This window comes from Phodopus roborovskii, unplaced genomic scaffold (genome assembly GCF_943737965.1).
Source record: "Phodopus roborovskii unplaced genomic scaffold, PHOROB, whole genome shotgun sequence".
Taxonomy (NCBI): domain Eukaryota; kingdom Metazoa; phylum Chordata; class Mammalia; order Rodentia; family Cricetidae; genus Phodopus; species Phodopus roborovskii.
In genome coordinates, this window is record NW_026125397.1 from 6,014,605 (window position 1) to 6,030,441 (window position 15,837).

General features: G+C 42.4%; 1 protein-coding gene across 1 annotated transcript; it reads left to right on the forward strand.

The window, feature by feature from the left end:
* Positions 1 to 466: 466 nt before the first annotated feature.
* Vnn1 (vanin 1) lies at positions 467 to 14,736 on the forward strand. Its single transcript, XM_051175395.1, has 7 exons — positions 467 to 811; positions 2,644 to 2,774; positions 7,601 to 7,793; positions 8,432 to 8,723; positions 10,459 to 10,817; positions 13,321 to 13,491; positions 14,434 to 14,736. The coding sequence occupies exons 1-7, from the start codon at positions 599 to 601 to the stop codon at positions 14,614 to 14,616; spliced, it is 1,542 nt and encodes a 513-aa protein (XP_051031352.1). The 5' UTR covers positions 467 to 598; the 3' UTR covers positions 14,617 to 14,736.
* The last annotated feature ends 1,101 nt before the right edge of the window (positions 14,737 to 15,837 follow it).

Below are 15,837 nucleotides of genomic sequence, written 5' to 3' on the forward strand. Positions count from 1 at the left end.
GGGACAGTTGTTACTCTTTCTGTCTCTTTAGCTTGGTTTAAAGGGAATCTGCTTCCCTGAGGGGTGGTCCTTTGGCCAGGTGATTGCCACATCCAGCTGGAATAATTCTTTGGTCTTGGGTGGCTTGGGATGTTAGGTATCCACCCAGTCAAATAAATAGCCTTCCACAGAGCCCTGATCAAAGCTGCTGTACCATCCTCTCTGAAGAAGGGACAATCCTAAAGTCATTTTGGACATGGACTGAAACTGGGGTCTGGTTATTACCCACGTTTACCCTGAAAATCTAGAGAAGCAGTTCCAAAGCTTTTCACCATAGGGACTGGACCTGCAGTCCCCACCCACCCTCACTTGTGACCTCCAGGCAATGGGTGGGGCCTCACTCAGGAAAAGATAAGTAACCAGGGTTCCCTTCTGGCATTCCTGACTAGAAAACCAAGGACATTTCTGGAACTGTTGCTTCCAGGGACGAAGTTTTGTTAAGATTAATCTTTCAAATTTATTTTGAAGATCCCGAAGTCTGGGGAACACGTGATCCGTGGTTTGTTTACACAAATAGCAAGCCAGCTTTGGTTTTCAGCCGTCTTTGGATTTCAACAGCATGAGTGTGTCTCGGTGGCTGGCTTGTGCGGTGCTTTCTGTCTTTTATGTTCTGCAAGTCAGCTCCCTGGACACTTTTGTTGCAGCCGTTTACGAACATGCGGTGATCATGCCTAGTGACACCCCGTCCCCACTGTCTCACAGTGAGGCACTGGCAATAATGAATCGGAATCTAGATCTAATGGAAGGAGCGATCGTATCCGCAGCAAAGCAGGTACCCTCTCCCATCTCTGCAGAGCATCAAGTCGAGAGGGACAGGCGTGGGAGTGCCTGGGAGTGCCTGGGAGGTGTGGGAGTGATTCACAGGGCACCGGGTTACTGTCTGGGTCAGTTCCACTTATAATATTAGCATAGTCGAGGTGCTTTGTTTTGTTAGAATCCTTTCACCTCAAAATTATTAAAGGCGCTATTACTTATCCCTAACAAAGGGAGGCAACGAAGTTTGAAAATAACATTTGCTCATTATTGAAGCAAGGAACTGGCTATATACTGAACGTTTTTGTTTTCACTTTTGCTAAGCATGGAGGGTAAAGTATAACCAGGACAGTTGCCCCCCCTCCGCCTTCTCCTTCTCTTCCTTTTTTGGAAAACAGATTTCTTTATTTCATGTGTATGAGTGTTTTGCTCGTGTGTATCTGTGTTTGGTCCCCACAGAGGGCAGAAGGCGGCATTGGATCTTCTGGAACTAGAGTTCCAGGCAGTTCTGAGCATCCATGAGGGTTCTGGGATCTTTCCATCCACACCCCCTGCAGTTGCTTTTAGATTAAATAGCTTCATTGAATGTGCTCTGGTTTGTAGGGGTCAGATAAGTTTGCAATCTGACAAGGTCTGGAGTGTTTAGAGTCTGTGGCCACAGACTGGTTTCAATTGCTTCACTAAGTATATCATACTCATCAATTCATTCTAATTTCACTGTCAAAGTATGTCTGTCAATGTCCTTGAGTTGGACCAATGTGACGTTTAAAGCAAACTTTACAGTGTAAGTGTGGTTTAGCTAGACAGTTTAAGTAAGATATTCATAGGTCACTTACAGATCAGGGACATGTAAATTATGATAGTATTTAAATAGAAACAGGTTAGTGTGGTGGGTGTAGTGGCACATGCTTTTAATCCCAGTGCTCCTAAAGCAAAGGCAGGTAGACCCCTGTGAGTCCCAGAGCAACCAGGGCTACATACACAGTGAGACCCGGTCTCCAATTACAATATATATATATATATATATATATATATATATATATATATATATTAAAACTTAAAAGATTATTACATGTTGATATTGTATTTCACCTTAGTCCATGGCAACCTTCAAGGTGGCTGTCCAGTTCCAAAGTGCCCAGGTTAGCCAAGAGATTACTCTAGGCAAGGCATAGCTTAGCAGACCTGTTTACAAAGTCCTTCCTCATAAGGATCAGGAATCATGTTTAGGAGAATCCAGAGGCAGAAACAGGGATTGAGTTATAAATCCATCCAGATTCAGCCAGGCACAATGGTCCAAAGTTCAAAGAGGGGGTGATTTAGGGGTTGGAGGGGGGAATAGGAGTGTAATTAATGGGAACAGGATCCTACAGAGCTGTAAGTGTCCATTAGAAAAAGTCACTGCTGTGATAATGGGGGAATTAGATAATTAAAGTGCTTGGGAAAGCCAGATGTGTGCACTTGTAATCTGAGGGATTGGGAGGTGGCGGCAGGAGGGCCAGGGATTCAAGGTTATTCTAAACTATTCAGTGTGTTGGAGGCCAGCTGAGGTACATGAGACCCTGTCTCAAAACAAAACAAAATGAACGAACAAACAAGCTTGGAAAAAGAAAAATGGAGAAAGCAGAAGAGTAAGATAAAAGTGCTCAATAGTTACCCCCTCCCCTATTTTTGAGATGAGATCTCTCCATGGGGTTCTGACTGTGCTGGAGCTTGCTATGTAGCAGAGGCTAGCCTCCACTCATTGAGCTCCTCTACCTCACCCAGCTTGACACTTAATATCCAATTCTTCTTGTAACCCACCCCTAATTGTCAGCCTGTTTGAGGACTGTTTTACTGTCTTTCTAACAGGGTGCACACATCATTGTGACTCCAGAAGATGGAATATATGGTGTGCATTTCACCAGGGATACTATCTACCCATACTTGGAGGATATCCCAGACCCTCAAGTGAACTGGATTCCCTGTGATAATGCAAACAGGTGAAGGAACAGTACATGGATGGGATCGGGTTAGGGAAGATCTAGCGGGGAGTTGTCAGGAGGGGGAGACTAGGTATAATTAGATTTTACTGTATGCATATAGGAAATTCTCAAATATACAAAAAAAAAAAAAAAAAACCCGATGAAAAATTCAATTATGAGCCTCTACTTGTCTTACCTGGGGAAAGGGTTGTAGGGAATATTGGGTTGGTCATGTGCTGGTCAGACTTCTGTTGCTATCACAAAACAATTGAGACAACCGACTTCAAAGAAGACTCGATTTCAGAGGTTTTTAATCTATGCTTATCTAACTAGTTTTTTTAGGCCTATGGCAACATCTTAATCATGGTGGCAAAGCATGGCAGAACAGTCTTAATTCACTTCAGAGTAGTCAGAAAATAAAAGAAGGGGAAGGGACCAGGGTTTTAATAGCTATTCAATTCCACATTCTCCAACGACACACCTTCCTTTCCTTAGTTTTAACTATTTTTGTCTTCTCTGAGTCAGGGTTTCTCTGTGGCTTTGGAAGCTGTTCTGGAACGAGCTCTTGCAAACCAGGCTGGCCTCGAACTCACAGACATCTGTCTGCCTCTGTAGCATGCGCTACTACTGCCTGGCAGTTTTAACCTATTAAACCTTCACTATCTTTAAATGGTATCTTGGGCTGGGATACATGGAATCATACTCAGCTTAGTTTGGTTTAATTTATCAGGGAAATGAACATAAATTCTGAGATCACCAATCAAATTTCTATTTCTTAGTACTAAAGGGAATCCCACCCAGTGTGAATACTTTTAGCTTGGAAGGATGATAGCATATAACTTGCTCATGGACTTAGAGGCAGCTAGCAGGAGGAACATGACCCAGGGTATTAAGCGTGCCTGTGTCTGCCTTTCCACCTGATTTCTTTGCTTGCAATGCCTTTCTTTCTCCTTCAGTAAAAGCGATTTTTCTCATTGCTCCAGCAAAATATCTATCTAGTCAGCAATTTCAGGAAGGCAGGAAGGGAAGGAAGAAAGGAAGGAAGAAAGGAAGGGAAGGAAGGAACGAATAGTTCATTCTGGATTGCAGTCAGAGTGGGTACAGTCTATCATGGCAGGAAAGACCCTGCCTGGCAAGGAGGGAGAGACCGTGGCCACATGGCTCCCGTAGCCAGGAAGCAGAGAGTGATGAATATCTCTATTCAGGTAGCTTTCTTCTTCCTATTTTTTTTTTAAGGCAGTGTCTCACTATGTAATTTTGGCTGGTCCAGAGTTTGATATACAGACAAGGCTGGCCTGAACTCAGAGACCCGCCTGCCACTGCCACCCAAGCCTTGGGATTCAAGGTGAGAACCACTACAGCCATCTGAGGTCTCCTAATTGCTGGTTTATGTCTCCCAGAGAATTTAGGTCATTGAGACTCAGAGATATTATTCAAAGACACAAATTCATTACTGTCATATTTTTCTTGTTAAAATGTTTGGTGCTTTTCGCTTTTCCTAATCCTCCTTTGTTTATATATTGTTCTAGTGTGGTTTATTCACTGTAAATTCATAGGCAAGCTTATCTCTCTTTGGTGTGTAAAATACCTTCAAGACTGTTCTGTAGGGCTGCCTTAATGGCCATAACTTCCTTTCAGTTTGGCTTCATGACATATTTCTTTCTCAGTTATGAAATATAGCTTTGCCTTGTGACCCAGAGATACTGCATTTCTGCTTGATTTCCTTATTATTTACTTATTGTTGTCTTGGTATCTTACTTCATCCTCCTGTCTTCAAGCCTTGTCTTCCACCTGATTCTGTCTGCTGCTAGGGCTTTCATACTCTCTTTTATATCTTGTAGTGCCTTCCTTATGCCATTTAGCTATTCATACTCTCTATCAGCAGTCTATGCCCTCTTGAATTCTGTTCTCTGTTGTCACTTACGAGTTTGTGCCTTTAATTCTGTTTAACACCTTTATAACCATGTCCTTGTATTTCCTGTCTGTCTTTTCTCTTTGGAGTCCATTTCTGTGGGATTGGTGATTTTCCTGTATTTTCATATTGGTTTTTTTTTTTTTCTTCTTCATGTATCGTGTATTTTCCATTTGGCATCTGTGCAACTAGAATTAAGTTATTCAATTAAAAAAAACCCTCCCTTATTGTTTTAGTTAAAGTGTTTGCAGAATCCTAGAGGGACTGGTTGTAATAGGATTGAAAAGCCATCCCTCCCTTCTGGCCTGGGGCTAGGGTATGTGGTTTATTTATTTATTTGTTACTTTATTAATATTATGGTTGTTTTGGTTTTTGTGAGACAAGGTTTTTCTGTGTCACTCTGGATGTCCTGGAACTTACTCTGTAGACCAGGCTGGCCTGAAACTCAGAGATCCTCTTGCCTCTGCCTCCTGAGTACGAGGATTAAGTATGTGTGCCATCACTGTCCAGGGTGCATATGGTTTGATACCTAAACCTTCCGTCTATATGCTCAGGGCAAAAGTCACATTTCCCAACACTACTCCAAGAACAGGTTATCAACTCATCTGAGGGCAAGGCCTGCTTAGCAAGTGGAATTTTTTCTCTTATGGGAGCTCAGGGTACCTGCAATCCCCATCATAACCTAGGTGTGCTTGCTCCATTGAATTTCAGTTTAAGGATTCTCTTCCCTGAAACCATCTCTCTGAGGGCGGGGAAACTGGGCTTTGGGGTTTGGGTATGTGTACTTTCTGCTTTTCTGATCGAGTGGCTGATTGTAGAATTTCTCTCAGGTCTGCTGTCTTTTCACCCCGGCATAATTTGCAGCGTCTCAGATGGTGGGAATCCCTTAGTGTCTGCTTTCACAGTGTGTTGGTGTGGCACTCAACATTTTGTTCTTTCTGTTTTTTTTTTTTTTTTTTTTTTTTTGTTTCTGATCATCTTATTTCCCTCCTTTTATGAGAGTAGGGTACACAGAGGGTTTTCCCTTCCCTACTTTTGGCTAGTGTTTTAGGGTACAGTCTTACTTCCTTGCTATATCTAACGTTCTTTGGGATCTCACTGTGCACCTCTGGCTGGCCTGGAACTTGCTGGAACTTTGTAGCGGGCTGTCCTCACAGAGCTCTGCCTGTCTGAGCCTCTGAGTGCTGACACATCCACATTTTTGTTTTTAATTTTTATCTTATCTCAGTTTTTTTGCTGATCACCGCCCATTATCTTCCTGTATTTCTCAACTTTGCTTGTTTTTCAGATTGAGTAGCCCTGGCTCTTCCGGATCTCATTATATAGACCAGACTGGCTTTGAACTCAGAGATCTGACTATCTTTGCCTCCCCAGTGCTGGAATTAAAGTCAAGCCACCACACCCTGTTGAACTTATTTATTTATCTTTTAAAATATACATTTGTATTTAAATTAAAAACAACTGTATATTACATATCAATCCCAGTTCCCTCTCCCTCCCATCCTGCCATCCCCCCTCCATCCCTCCCCTATTATTTATCTTTTCGGTACAGGGCTCCTCTACATACCCTGAATCTCACTCTGTAGAACGGAGATCCTCCTGCCTCTGCCTCCAAGTGCTGGGATTATAGATGTGCACCACCACCAATAGGCTGAACTTTTTCTTTTTTTAAAGACAGAATTTCATGAATTCCACAGTGGCACTAAGTTTATTATGTGGCTGAGAATGATCTTTACTGTCCTGGTGCAGGGATCTCAGGGATTACAGCACATGTCACCATACCCGGTGTATTTGGTACTGGGAGAGAATCCTGTATGCCAAGTATGCTAGGCTGTTAGTTCGGCAGACACTCTACCAACTGAGATACATCCCCCAACCCTCATGTCTATCTCTTTTCTCTCAAGGCACAAATTTAAACTTTTAAGGTTTGTGGGGAGAAGAGAGTGCAGCTTGCCCCTGCTTGCCCATTTTGAGCAACAGAATTCTACTTCAAAACTGGCTCTCAAGTTTGAATTAACTACTATGACTGCCACGATTCTGGGATTAAAGATATGCCACCACACCTAACTCCATTTACTTACCCTTGCTGTTTATTTGTATGTCTTATGATTCTTTGTTTGTGGTTGAATCTTTCAATCTGAAGATTTTTATTTTCCCCAAGGTTTGCTGTGTCTCCTCTTTATTTGAGGGAGGGAGGTAGTCTCTTATGCCCTGGTAGTCCATTCTACTAGCAAGAGCAGATTTTAAATAATAAAGGATGTGTACAGTGTACAAAAGTTACATTCTCTTTGTCTGTATCTCTATGTTCAGAAGCAAGCATTTAGATAAGGACCTTGACATTTAAAGCCCAATGTCCTTGTTGCCCAAGAAGTCTGCAAGTTGCACAGAGAAAGGGCAGTTTCCTGCTGCAAGGCTAGGCTTGGGAGATTAGCCACTGCTAATTACAACAGAATTGATGAGATCAACTACCATTTACCATCTGGGCTTTTGAGCAGACTATAGAATTCCAAAATAGTTAGGGCAGTTTCTGCAGTGCAAGTGTTGTCCAGGTAGGGCATCAGATTCCTAAGTGTTCTCTGTTCTGCTATCTTTCCAGACTTCACAAATAGTGCTTCTTCTATTATGTCTGGTTTCATGAACTGAATGTGGAAAATTTTTCTTTATAATATACAGAGTATGGTGTAGACATTTAAAAATGAACATATAACTGCATGTATAATTACAGATTTGATACGTGTTATGATTCAAAAGTATGCATGCTGGTCTCTTAACCTCAGAAAATTTTCCACTAATGGTGTCCTATGAAGTCTCTTATTTTAATTCTTTTTTCCTATCTCTTAGTTGGAATGGTCGTACATACCAAACCATAGATTTTTGTTAAAAGCTAGTGCAGATTTTTTTTTTTAATTCTCTCCCAATGGACATATTCCAGATTTGGCTACACCCCAGTACAGGAAAGACTCAGCTGCTTGGCCAAGAACAATTCAATTTATGTTGTGGCAAACATGGGAGACAAGAAGCCATGCAACACTAGTGACCCTCAGTGTCCTCCTGATGGGCGTTTCCAGTACAACACTAATGTGGTGTTTGATTCCCTGGGCAAACTGGTTGCACGATACCATAAGGTAATATTGATTAACTAATTAGTTAATTAAATGACTATGGAATAAAAGTGAGGAGAAAATTATTATTTACAACAGTAAGTGACCTTTAGAGGGAGAGTAGTGTCAGCACAGAAAGTAGGATTTAGATGGAACCAGTCCCTATAAGGAGACCCAGTGCATTCCCAGGGCATTCAGCAACCTGGGACTGTGCATGGGGACAGGCGGGAGCCACCTGGAGCCGCCTTCATTGACTCCTTACTCTGTTATCTTTTGAGTTTTGACTTTTAAAACTTTCCTGAGGTAGTGGGTCAAAGGTGAATTAGGAAGACTTTATGATAGGAACAGATTTAGTCCTGAGGAAGGCATGAAGGTCTTTGCACATAGTGAGGTGTTTTGTCAGTAGTTGTCTGTCTCACCTACTTTGTAAGATTCAAGACCATCTAGACAGGTGCACCCATACACATGGTCTATCCTGTAAGGGGAGCTGCTGGCTGCGTCTCACTGGAGTGGCTCTGAGTTACTAAGGTGCTACTCTTCTATAAAGATGGTGGTCACACATGAAACATGCACTGTTGACTGAACACATTTTGCATGTAGAATAACAATGTCCTGGGAAGCTTCCTAGAATTTTATTGCTCTGCTTTGCTTGTTTACCACAGCAAAACCTTTTCATGGGTGAAGAACAATTCAATGCACCCACAGAGCCTGAGTTGGTGACTTTCAACACCCCGTTTGGAAGGTTTGGCATCTTCACATGCTTCGATATACTCTTCCATGATCCTGCTGTTACCCTGGTGACCAAGTTCCAGGTGGACACCATACTGTTCCCAACTGCTTGGATGGATGTTCTGCCTCATTTGGCAGCCATTGAATTCCACTCAGCTTGGGCTATGGGCATGGGGGTCAATTTCCTTGCAGCCAATATACATAGTCCCTTGAGGAGAATGACAGGTAGGTAATATGTGGTCTTTAAACTTTATTTAGAAAGAACATTTAAAAAATAGTTCGTACATCGTTTTCAACTCCTATTTTTTAAATTTTATTCTTTACTTTTTATGTGCCTTTTACATCATGTATCTTGATCCCATTCATTTCTCCATCCCTTCACATCTGCCCTCCACCCCTGCACTCCCCCCCCCATAAAACAAATTTAAGGGGAAAAGAGGGGGGAATTAAATCTCATCAGTGGAAGCTGTAGTGTGACACAGTGACACCCCTTTTGTCCATATACCTTTATACTTGCAAGGGTTCATTTCAAAGAGTCATTGGTCTGGTTTGTGGCCTCTGCTTTCTACTACAGAATTAATGCTGGACCCTCATTAGGACTCTTCTTGGATATGCTTTGTTGCCCTGTGTGATGGAGATCCTTCAGCTTTGGGTCTGCAGAACTGGTCCCTTCACATACTCCAGCAGATCACAGATGGGGTGGATGATGGAGCCGGCCAACTCATAACCCTGGTTCTAGGCCTGGGTGGCCACAGGGTTGGTCCACCCACCAGTTCTCCCCGTCCTCACCACCAGGGTGACCTCTCCAGCATTGTCCTGGCTAATTCACCTCATGAGTGAGGGGTGGGGACAGTTATCCTGCTTTCATGTCCACAGGGTTGGTTTCCTGACCCTTATACCATCAGGGCCAGCTTTATTATGTTGCCCAGGCAAGGTACAGGGCCACTCTCCAGCATGGTACAGTTGGCAAGGGGTGGGGACAGCCCCCCTCCTCTTATGACCCCAGTGCCAGCTTCTCTCCTGTCTCAGGTATTGATGGTCGGGGTCGGGGGAAGGTGCCCACGCCACCAAATCAGATGTCAATTTTTTGTTTGTTTGTTTGTTTGGGTTTTTCCAGACAGGGTTTCTCTGTGGCTTTGGAGCCTGTCGTTCTGTAGACCAGGCTGGCCTTGTACTCTGCCTCCCAAGTGCTAGGATTAAAGGCACGTGCCACCACCACCCAGTTTTCAACTTCTAGTTTTTAAAGCTAATATATAATCTTGTCTTATTTTTATAGAAAGTAGTGATTATAGACGTGTATATTTTATATTTAGGTATTTAGTATGAATGTGTGCAATATCCTCGGAGGACATCAGATTCCCTGAAACTTGAGTTACAAAAAGTTGTAAGCTACCATATGGGTGCTGGGAATTGAACCTTGGTCCTGTGGAAGGGCAGCCAGTGTTCTTACCACTGGGCCATCTTTCCAGTCCAACTCCTAATTTTGAATATTTAGTTGATGATATGCTGTCCATTCAATCTTTATTGAAACAGTTTTGTAGCTGGGTGTGGTTGTGCACAGCTGTAATCTCAGCACTGGGGAGACTTAGGATGGAAAGTCCTGAGTTCCTAGCCAGTCTGAGCTACATAGTGAATCGGAGGCCAGCCTGAACTACATAGAGACATGCTGTCTTAAAACAAACACAAACAAAAATCCCAAAGGAAATGAAATAATAAACACCCAAATAAAACCTGCCTGCATTTGGCAGATTTTCTTAATATTATTCAGTGTGCACCCTTTCTTTTTAAATGTCTTTATTGTCATGTTTTATGTATGGATTTCCTCTTGTCTTTGTCCCCTGTCAGCACACATTACAGAAATTAGTGAAATATATTGCTTAGAGAGGGGAAGACGATGAATCTTAGATAGAGTGACGAACACAAAGTCTCTTTATTTTTCCGTTTCCAACTGTGTTTCCAGGAAGTGGCATCTATGCTCCAGACTCTCCAAGGGCCTTTCACTATGACAGGAAAACCAACGAGGGGAAACTCCTTCTGGCGCAGCTGGACTCCCACCCGAGTAGCTCCTCAGTTAACTGGACTTCTTACGCCAGCAGTGTGGAAACACCCTCAACAGGGGACCAGGAATTTCAGAGCGTTGTTTTCTTTGATGAGTTTACCTTTGTGGAGCTCAAAGGAATCACAGGAAATTACACTGTTTGCCAGAACGATCTCTGCTGTCATCTAAGCTACCAGATGTCCGAGAAGAGAGCTGATGAAGTTTATGCCCTTGGGGCATTTGATGGGTTGCACACCGTGGAAGGGCAGTATCATCTGCAGGTAATGTCACAATCAGAAGAGTTTCTAGATCAAATGCACACAGCTGGGAAAAACTGAATGTCAGATAATCAAGGGAAGATTGTTTTCCATATGGTATACATACAGGACATATTTCGGTTAGGCTTTCTATTACTGGGATGAAACTCCATCATCAAAAACATGTTGAGGAGTGCCTTGGTCACTGCTCTATCTCTGTGAAGAGATTCCATGACCAAAGCGACTCTTACAAAGGAAGCAGTTAATTGGGTCTTGCATACAGTTTCAGAGGTTTTGTCTATTATCCTCATTCAGGGAGAGTGTTGGCATGAAGGCAGCCATAGCGCTGGAGAAGTAGCTAAGAGAGTTCTACATCCAGATCTGCAGGCAGCAAAAAGAGAGAGACAGTGGGCCTGGTTTGGGCTTTTCAAACCTCGAAGTCCATCCCCAGTGACACATTTCATCCAAAAAGGCCCCACCTCCTATTCCTTTCAAATAGTGTTGCTCCCTGGTAACCAAGCATTTAAATCCATGGGGTCATGCTTATTAAAACCACCAAAAGGAGGGAAATGTTAATTTTGCTTACACTTCTATGACAGTGTTCATCACCTAAAGAAGTTCAGGTTGGGACCTGGTGAGAGGAGCTACTGCAGAGGCAGTGGAGAAGTGGCATCACCAATATTAATGTTACTCAAATTACAAATAAAGGATAATGCAGTACCTAGGATATATGTCCTACGTGGACAAGCTTAGGTGCTTTCTGTGTGCTCATCAATGTCTATCTTGATTTATAAAGAACTTAACACCAAGTATGCACTCAGTGCTTACTATAGATGAAGTTGTTCCCTGAGATAGTTTCTAGAGTGGTTTATGGCTGGGATGCAAGCATCTCTCAGTCCTTAGGAAGTCTGAAGGCATCTTTCAGCCCTTAGGAAGGATGCAGACATCTCCCAGTCTTTAGGAAGGATGCAGGCATCTCCCAGTCCTTAGGAAGGATGCAGGCACCTCCCAGTCCTTAGCAGGAAGAAAGACCTATTACAAAATGCTCACATACTGTTTGCAATTGATTCCTTGATCTGGCTGTCAGCCTATCACTCAAAATATTGTGCTCTCCTAATAGGATACTTTATTGGTGGTTTCTGCTCTATCTAGTCTATTCCTTATACTACTACAAAATAAATTACAGTGCCTTTTCTCATAGTATGACCCTCTTGCTGAAAATTCCTCACTAAACTATTAAGTGACAAATCAAATGCTTGAATATAGAAGACCCAGGAAGTCTTGATATGTGGTCCCTGTATCCTCTACTTACGCAGCTCTGGGATTCTGGATATTGAGATGTTTCTAACACTTAGCCCAAATTTACAGCATCTATAGAATCTCTGCATGTTTATAAAATTTCATTCCTTTATGGATGGTGGCTCCCACCTGCCCACCTTTCATAGCACTTAGTTGTTATCTTTGCCATAGAGGATGCTTGGCACCTCTTCAGGACCTCTGCCACTCCTCAGCTAGGTTAGCAACCTCATTTATATGTTCCCAGAACATCCCCTGTTTGGCTTAATCAAAGTCACTACATGCCACGTTATTCACATACTTGAGGCTGACAGTCCTGGAATGCTAGGACTGTGCCAACTGGGTGACATTTTGGTTGCTGTGTAAACACACCAGCAAAGCTCATTTCCATAAGCAACATTTGAGTACTAAGTATGTACTAGATGCAGAACAGCATTAATGATGTACAGGTGAGTGTAAGCCATCCACTTAGGAAATACAGTGCCTCGTGGAGTAGAAAGCCATGTGAGTGTATGGTTTCTCAGGCTGACATGTGATACAGTGGTGTGTGTACATTTGGCTTGAAGAGTATCAGATTGCTGAACTTAATCTAATCTGGAGAGCCAGGGAAATTTCTAGAGCTGCTGCTTGTGAGAAGAATGGGAGTATGGGAGTATGAATGCATCCTCCATAGAGCTAAGTATCTATTCTATGGTGGATCCCTTTGGCAGTATATTACAGGAAGCACTGAGGACCAACATACTTTATAATTAAACACATTAGTTGTTCAGGAAAAAACTTCAAGATGCCTCTAATCATCAAGAACATTATGCCAGCTAAAGATTCAGAGTCGGTTTTCTAGAGCAGGGCATTTCAACTGACCTTCCTCCCTCCCTCCCTCCCTCCCTTCCATCCTTTTATTATTGTTATAAAAATGGGTTCCTATTATGTGGCCCTGACTATACAGTTCAGATTAGTCTTGAATACTTGGTTCTTCTGCCTCCATCTTCAGAGAGCTAAGATGACAGGCATATGTCACCCTGTCTGATGACATTATTGACTTAAAGAGTAGATAGCACCACATTAATGAGCGAGTGCAAACATCTTCACACAGCTTTAAGGTACAATTGGGAAGTGAACATATGGCATGAAGCATGGCGCTTTGATACATGGTTACATTGTAGAGCGATTAGATGAAGCTAAGTCCACAGTCATCTCTACTCTGACATCTCCGTTTGCTTTTCTCATCTAGATTTGTACTCTACTGAAATGTAAAACCACCAATTTACGCACCTGCGGTAGTTCAGTGGACACAGCTGCCACCAGGTTTGAAATGTTCTCCCTCAGTGGCACGTTTGGAACCCAGTATGTCTTCCCTGAGGTATTGCTGAGTCAAGTCAAACTTGCACCTGGGGAATTTCAGGTAACAATCTTTGCTTGACGTAGCCAATGAATGTAGAAGAGGAGGCACCTTGACATGCAAACTTAACTCAGATTGTCCCAAATATAAATATCCCTGTTTGAAAAGGGTGACGTTGTCTTGAGGATTGTGAAAGACTCTGAGCAGACTGGATTTCTTACCTGAAAATTAATATAATCTCCGTATTCTTTTTGCCTCTATAAACAAATAGATGATTGTTGGGGGCATTATATGGAGGAGTCTGGGCTGTTCAAGGTCTGTTGAATAGGGAGAAGATTCATCTGTACTTGAATAGTTCAGGGTCCGTCTCAACAGTGAAGCCCCTTAGGGCCATCAGTTAGTGATGGCCTAGGACTCTGTGCCCAGTGAGATTACTGGAAAAAAGGGAAGGGAAAGCTGAAGGAGAGACAATTCAACAGTGGTTGTTTACAAGAAGCAGAACCTAAGCCCAGAATCAATGGCTTGCTTCATAACCCAGGATGTCCTTCAAACCACATCCTTCCCTGACGGTGCAGGCTTCACTTGTTCATTTTCCTTACAGGGGTGATTGCAGGGCTGAGGGTGCACTGTGGGAGGTGAAGGGGCTGTGGGGAGCCAGTGACAGTAATAGATGCAGTCCAAACCCCACCTTTGCCCACTGCTTCTGACGATTTGCCATGTCTTCATAAGTCTGGAAGGGCTGGACTAGAAACCACTACCCCCAATTTGTCATGCTAACTACATGGCATGCTTCCTCAGACAAGTACATTGTCAGGTATCAATTAAATGCATTAATAATAAATGAACTAGTATTGGTTTTATCACTTCAAATTTTCTTACCCCCTGCAACATTTGAAGAACAAAATCAAGCCATCAATTTAAGCTAATTCTTCTTTTACTATTAAAAGTATGGTAGGATTTTTGTAGCTTCAATTGACCTTATCTACTTCTCTATGTTTTAACCAGGTGTCAAGCGATGGGCGTTTGTTTAGCCTGAAGCCAACATCTGGACCTGTGCTAACAGTCACTCTTTTTGGGAGGTTGTATGAGAAGGACTGGGTATCTAGTACTTCCTCAGATCTCTTAACACACTCACTGATGATAATAATAATGATAATTATCACACCTATTATACATTACTTATGTTAATAGAATTTTTACATTCTCTATTTTATTTGGAATAATTTCAAGTAAGTTAGTGGATGAAGAAAAGATCTGTTTGCCAATAGTGGCCTCTGGTGTAAGTAAATAAAGTGCCTTTTTCTTTTCTTTCTTTCTTTTTTTTTTTTTTTTTGGCTCTTCAAGACAGGGTTTCTCTGTATAACAGCCTTTTTCTTTAGAGAGGCATATGCACCTCAGCTGTTTCAGGAAAATTAACAGAACTTTGAGGATTGGTCTGTCTTAGAACTAAGCTTTTGGACCAAATGAGAGTCATATATATTTTATTCAGAAGAAATAAAATTACAGTTAAGGCATGTCAAGAAATCATCATAACATATTTACAAGAGCTTTGAATCTATTATCACCTCATTATGATACACATCTTAATCAGTTAGGCTTAAGATTTCCAATGAATTTGTACATTTGTTAAGTATTTATCTAAACAGTACATTTCCATTCTGTATGGGCCAAATCCCCCCCCTCTCTGTTTTCTTATTTATTTGTTTTTTAAAATTTTTTTCCTTATTTTACGTATTAATCCCAGTTCCCCCTCCCTCCCTCCCTTCCTCCTTCTCTCCCTCCCTCTCATCTCATCCCCACCCCTACAGGGAGGGTGATGCCTTCTAGGAGGAATCAACAAAATATGTGGAGTCATTTGGAGTGGGGACTTAGATTTTTTTTTTTTCCCAAGACAGGGTTTCTTTGTGTAGCCTTGACTCCTGGAACCTACTTTGTAGACCAGGCTGGCCTCAAACTCGGAGACCCACCTGCCCCTGCCTCCCAAGTGCTGGGATTAAAGGTGTGTGCTTCTACTGCCCTGCTGTCCCTTCAATTCTTAATTGAAGTCTCAGCTCCCATGGCCTCAAAATGTGACTGTTTGAGGAAACGGGGTATTGAAAAGAGGTCATGAAGTCAGTAGCATGAACTCTGTTCCAACATGCCTGGTGACCTCAGAAGAGATTTAGGAATAAGACAGGCACCGGGTGAAGCCCGAGTGAACACAGAAAGAGATGGCCTTCTACAACAAAGAGAGGAGCCTCAGGAGGAAGTGAACCTCTGTCATGTTGAACTTCAGGTCCTCAGAATCATGAGACAATAAATTTCTCTTTAAGTTCTCCAGTCTTTGGCTCTCTGTTATAGCAGTTTAAACAAACAACAACAAAACCAACACACTTTTCTTCTTGACCCCATTTTTCAAACTTAAAGATT

Bases quoted from the DNA above. Each gene is read 5' to 3' on its own strand.
- Vnn1 (XM_051175395.1), top strand. From the start codon at position 599: ATGAGTGTGTCTCGGTGGCTGGCTTGTGCGGTGCTTTCTGTCTTTTAT. The intron at 7,794-8,431 runs GTAATATTGATT...TGTTTACCACAG, and splicing joins TGGTTGCACGATACCATAAG to CAAAACCTTTTCATGGGTGA. The intron at 13,492-14,433 runs GTAACAATCTTT...TGTTTTAACCAG, and splicing joins TTGCACCTGGGGAATTTCAG to GTGTCAAGCGATGGGCGTTT.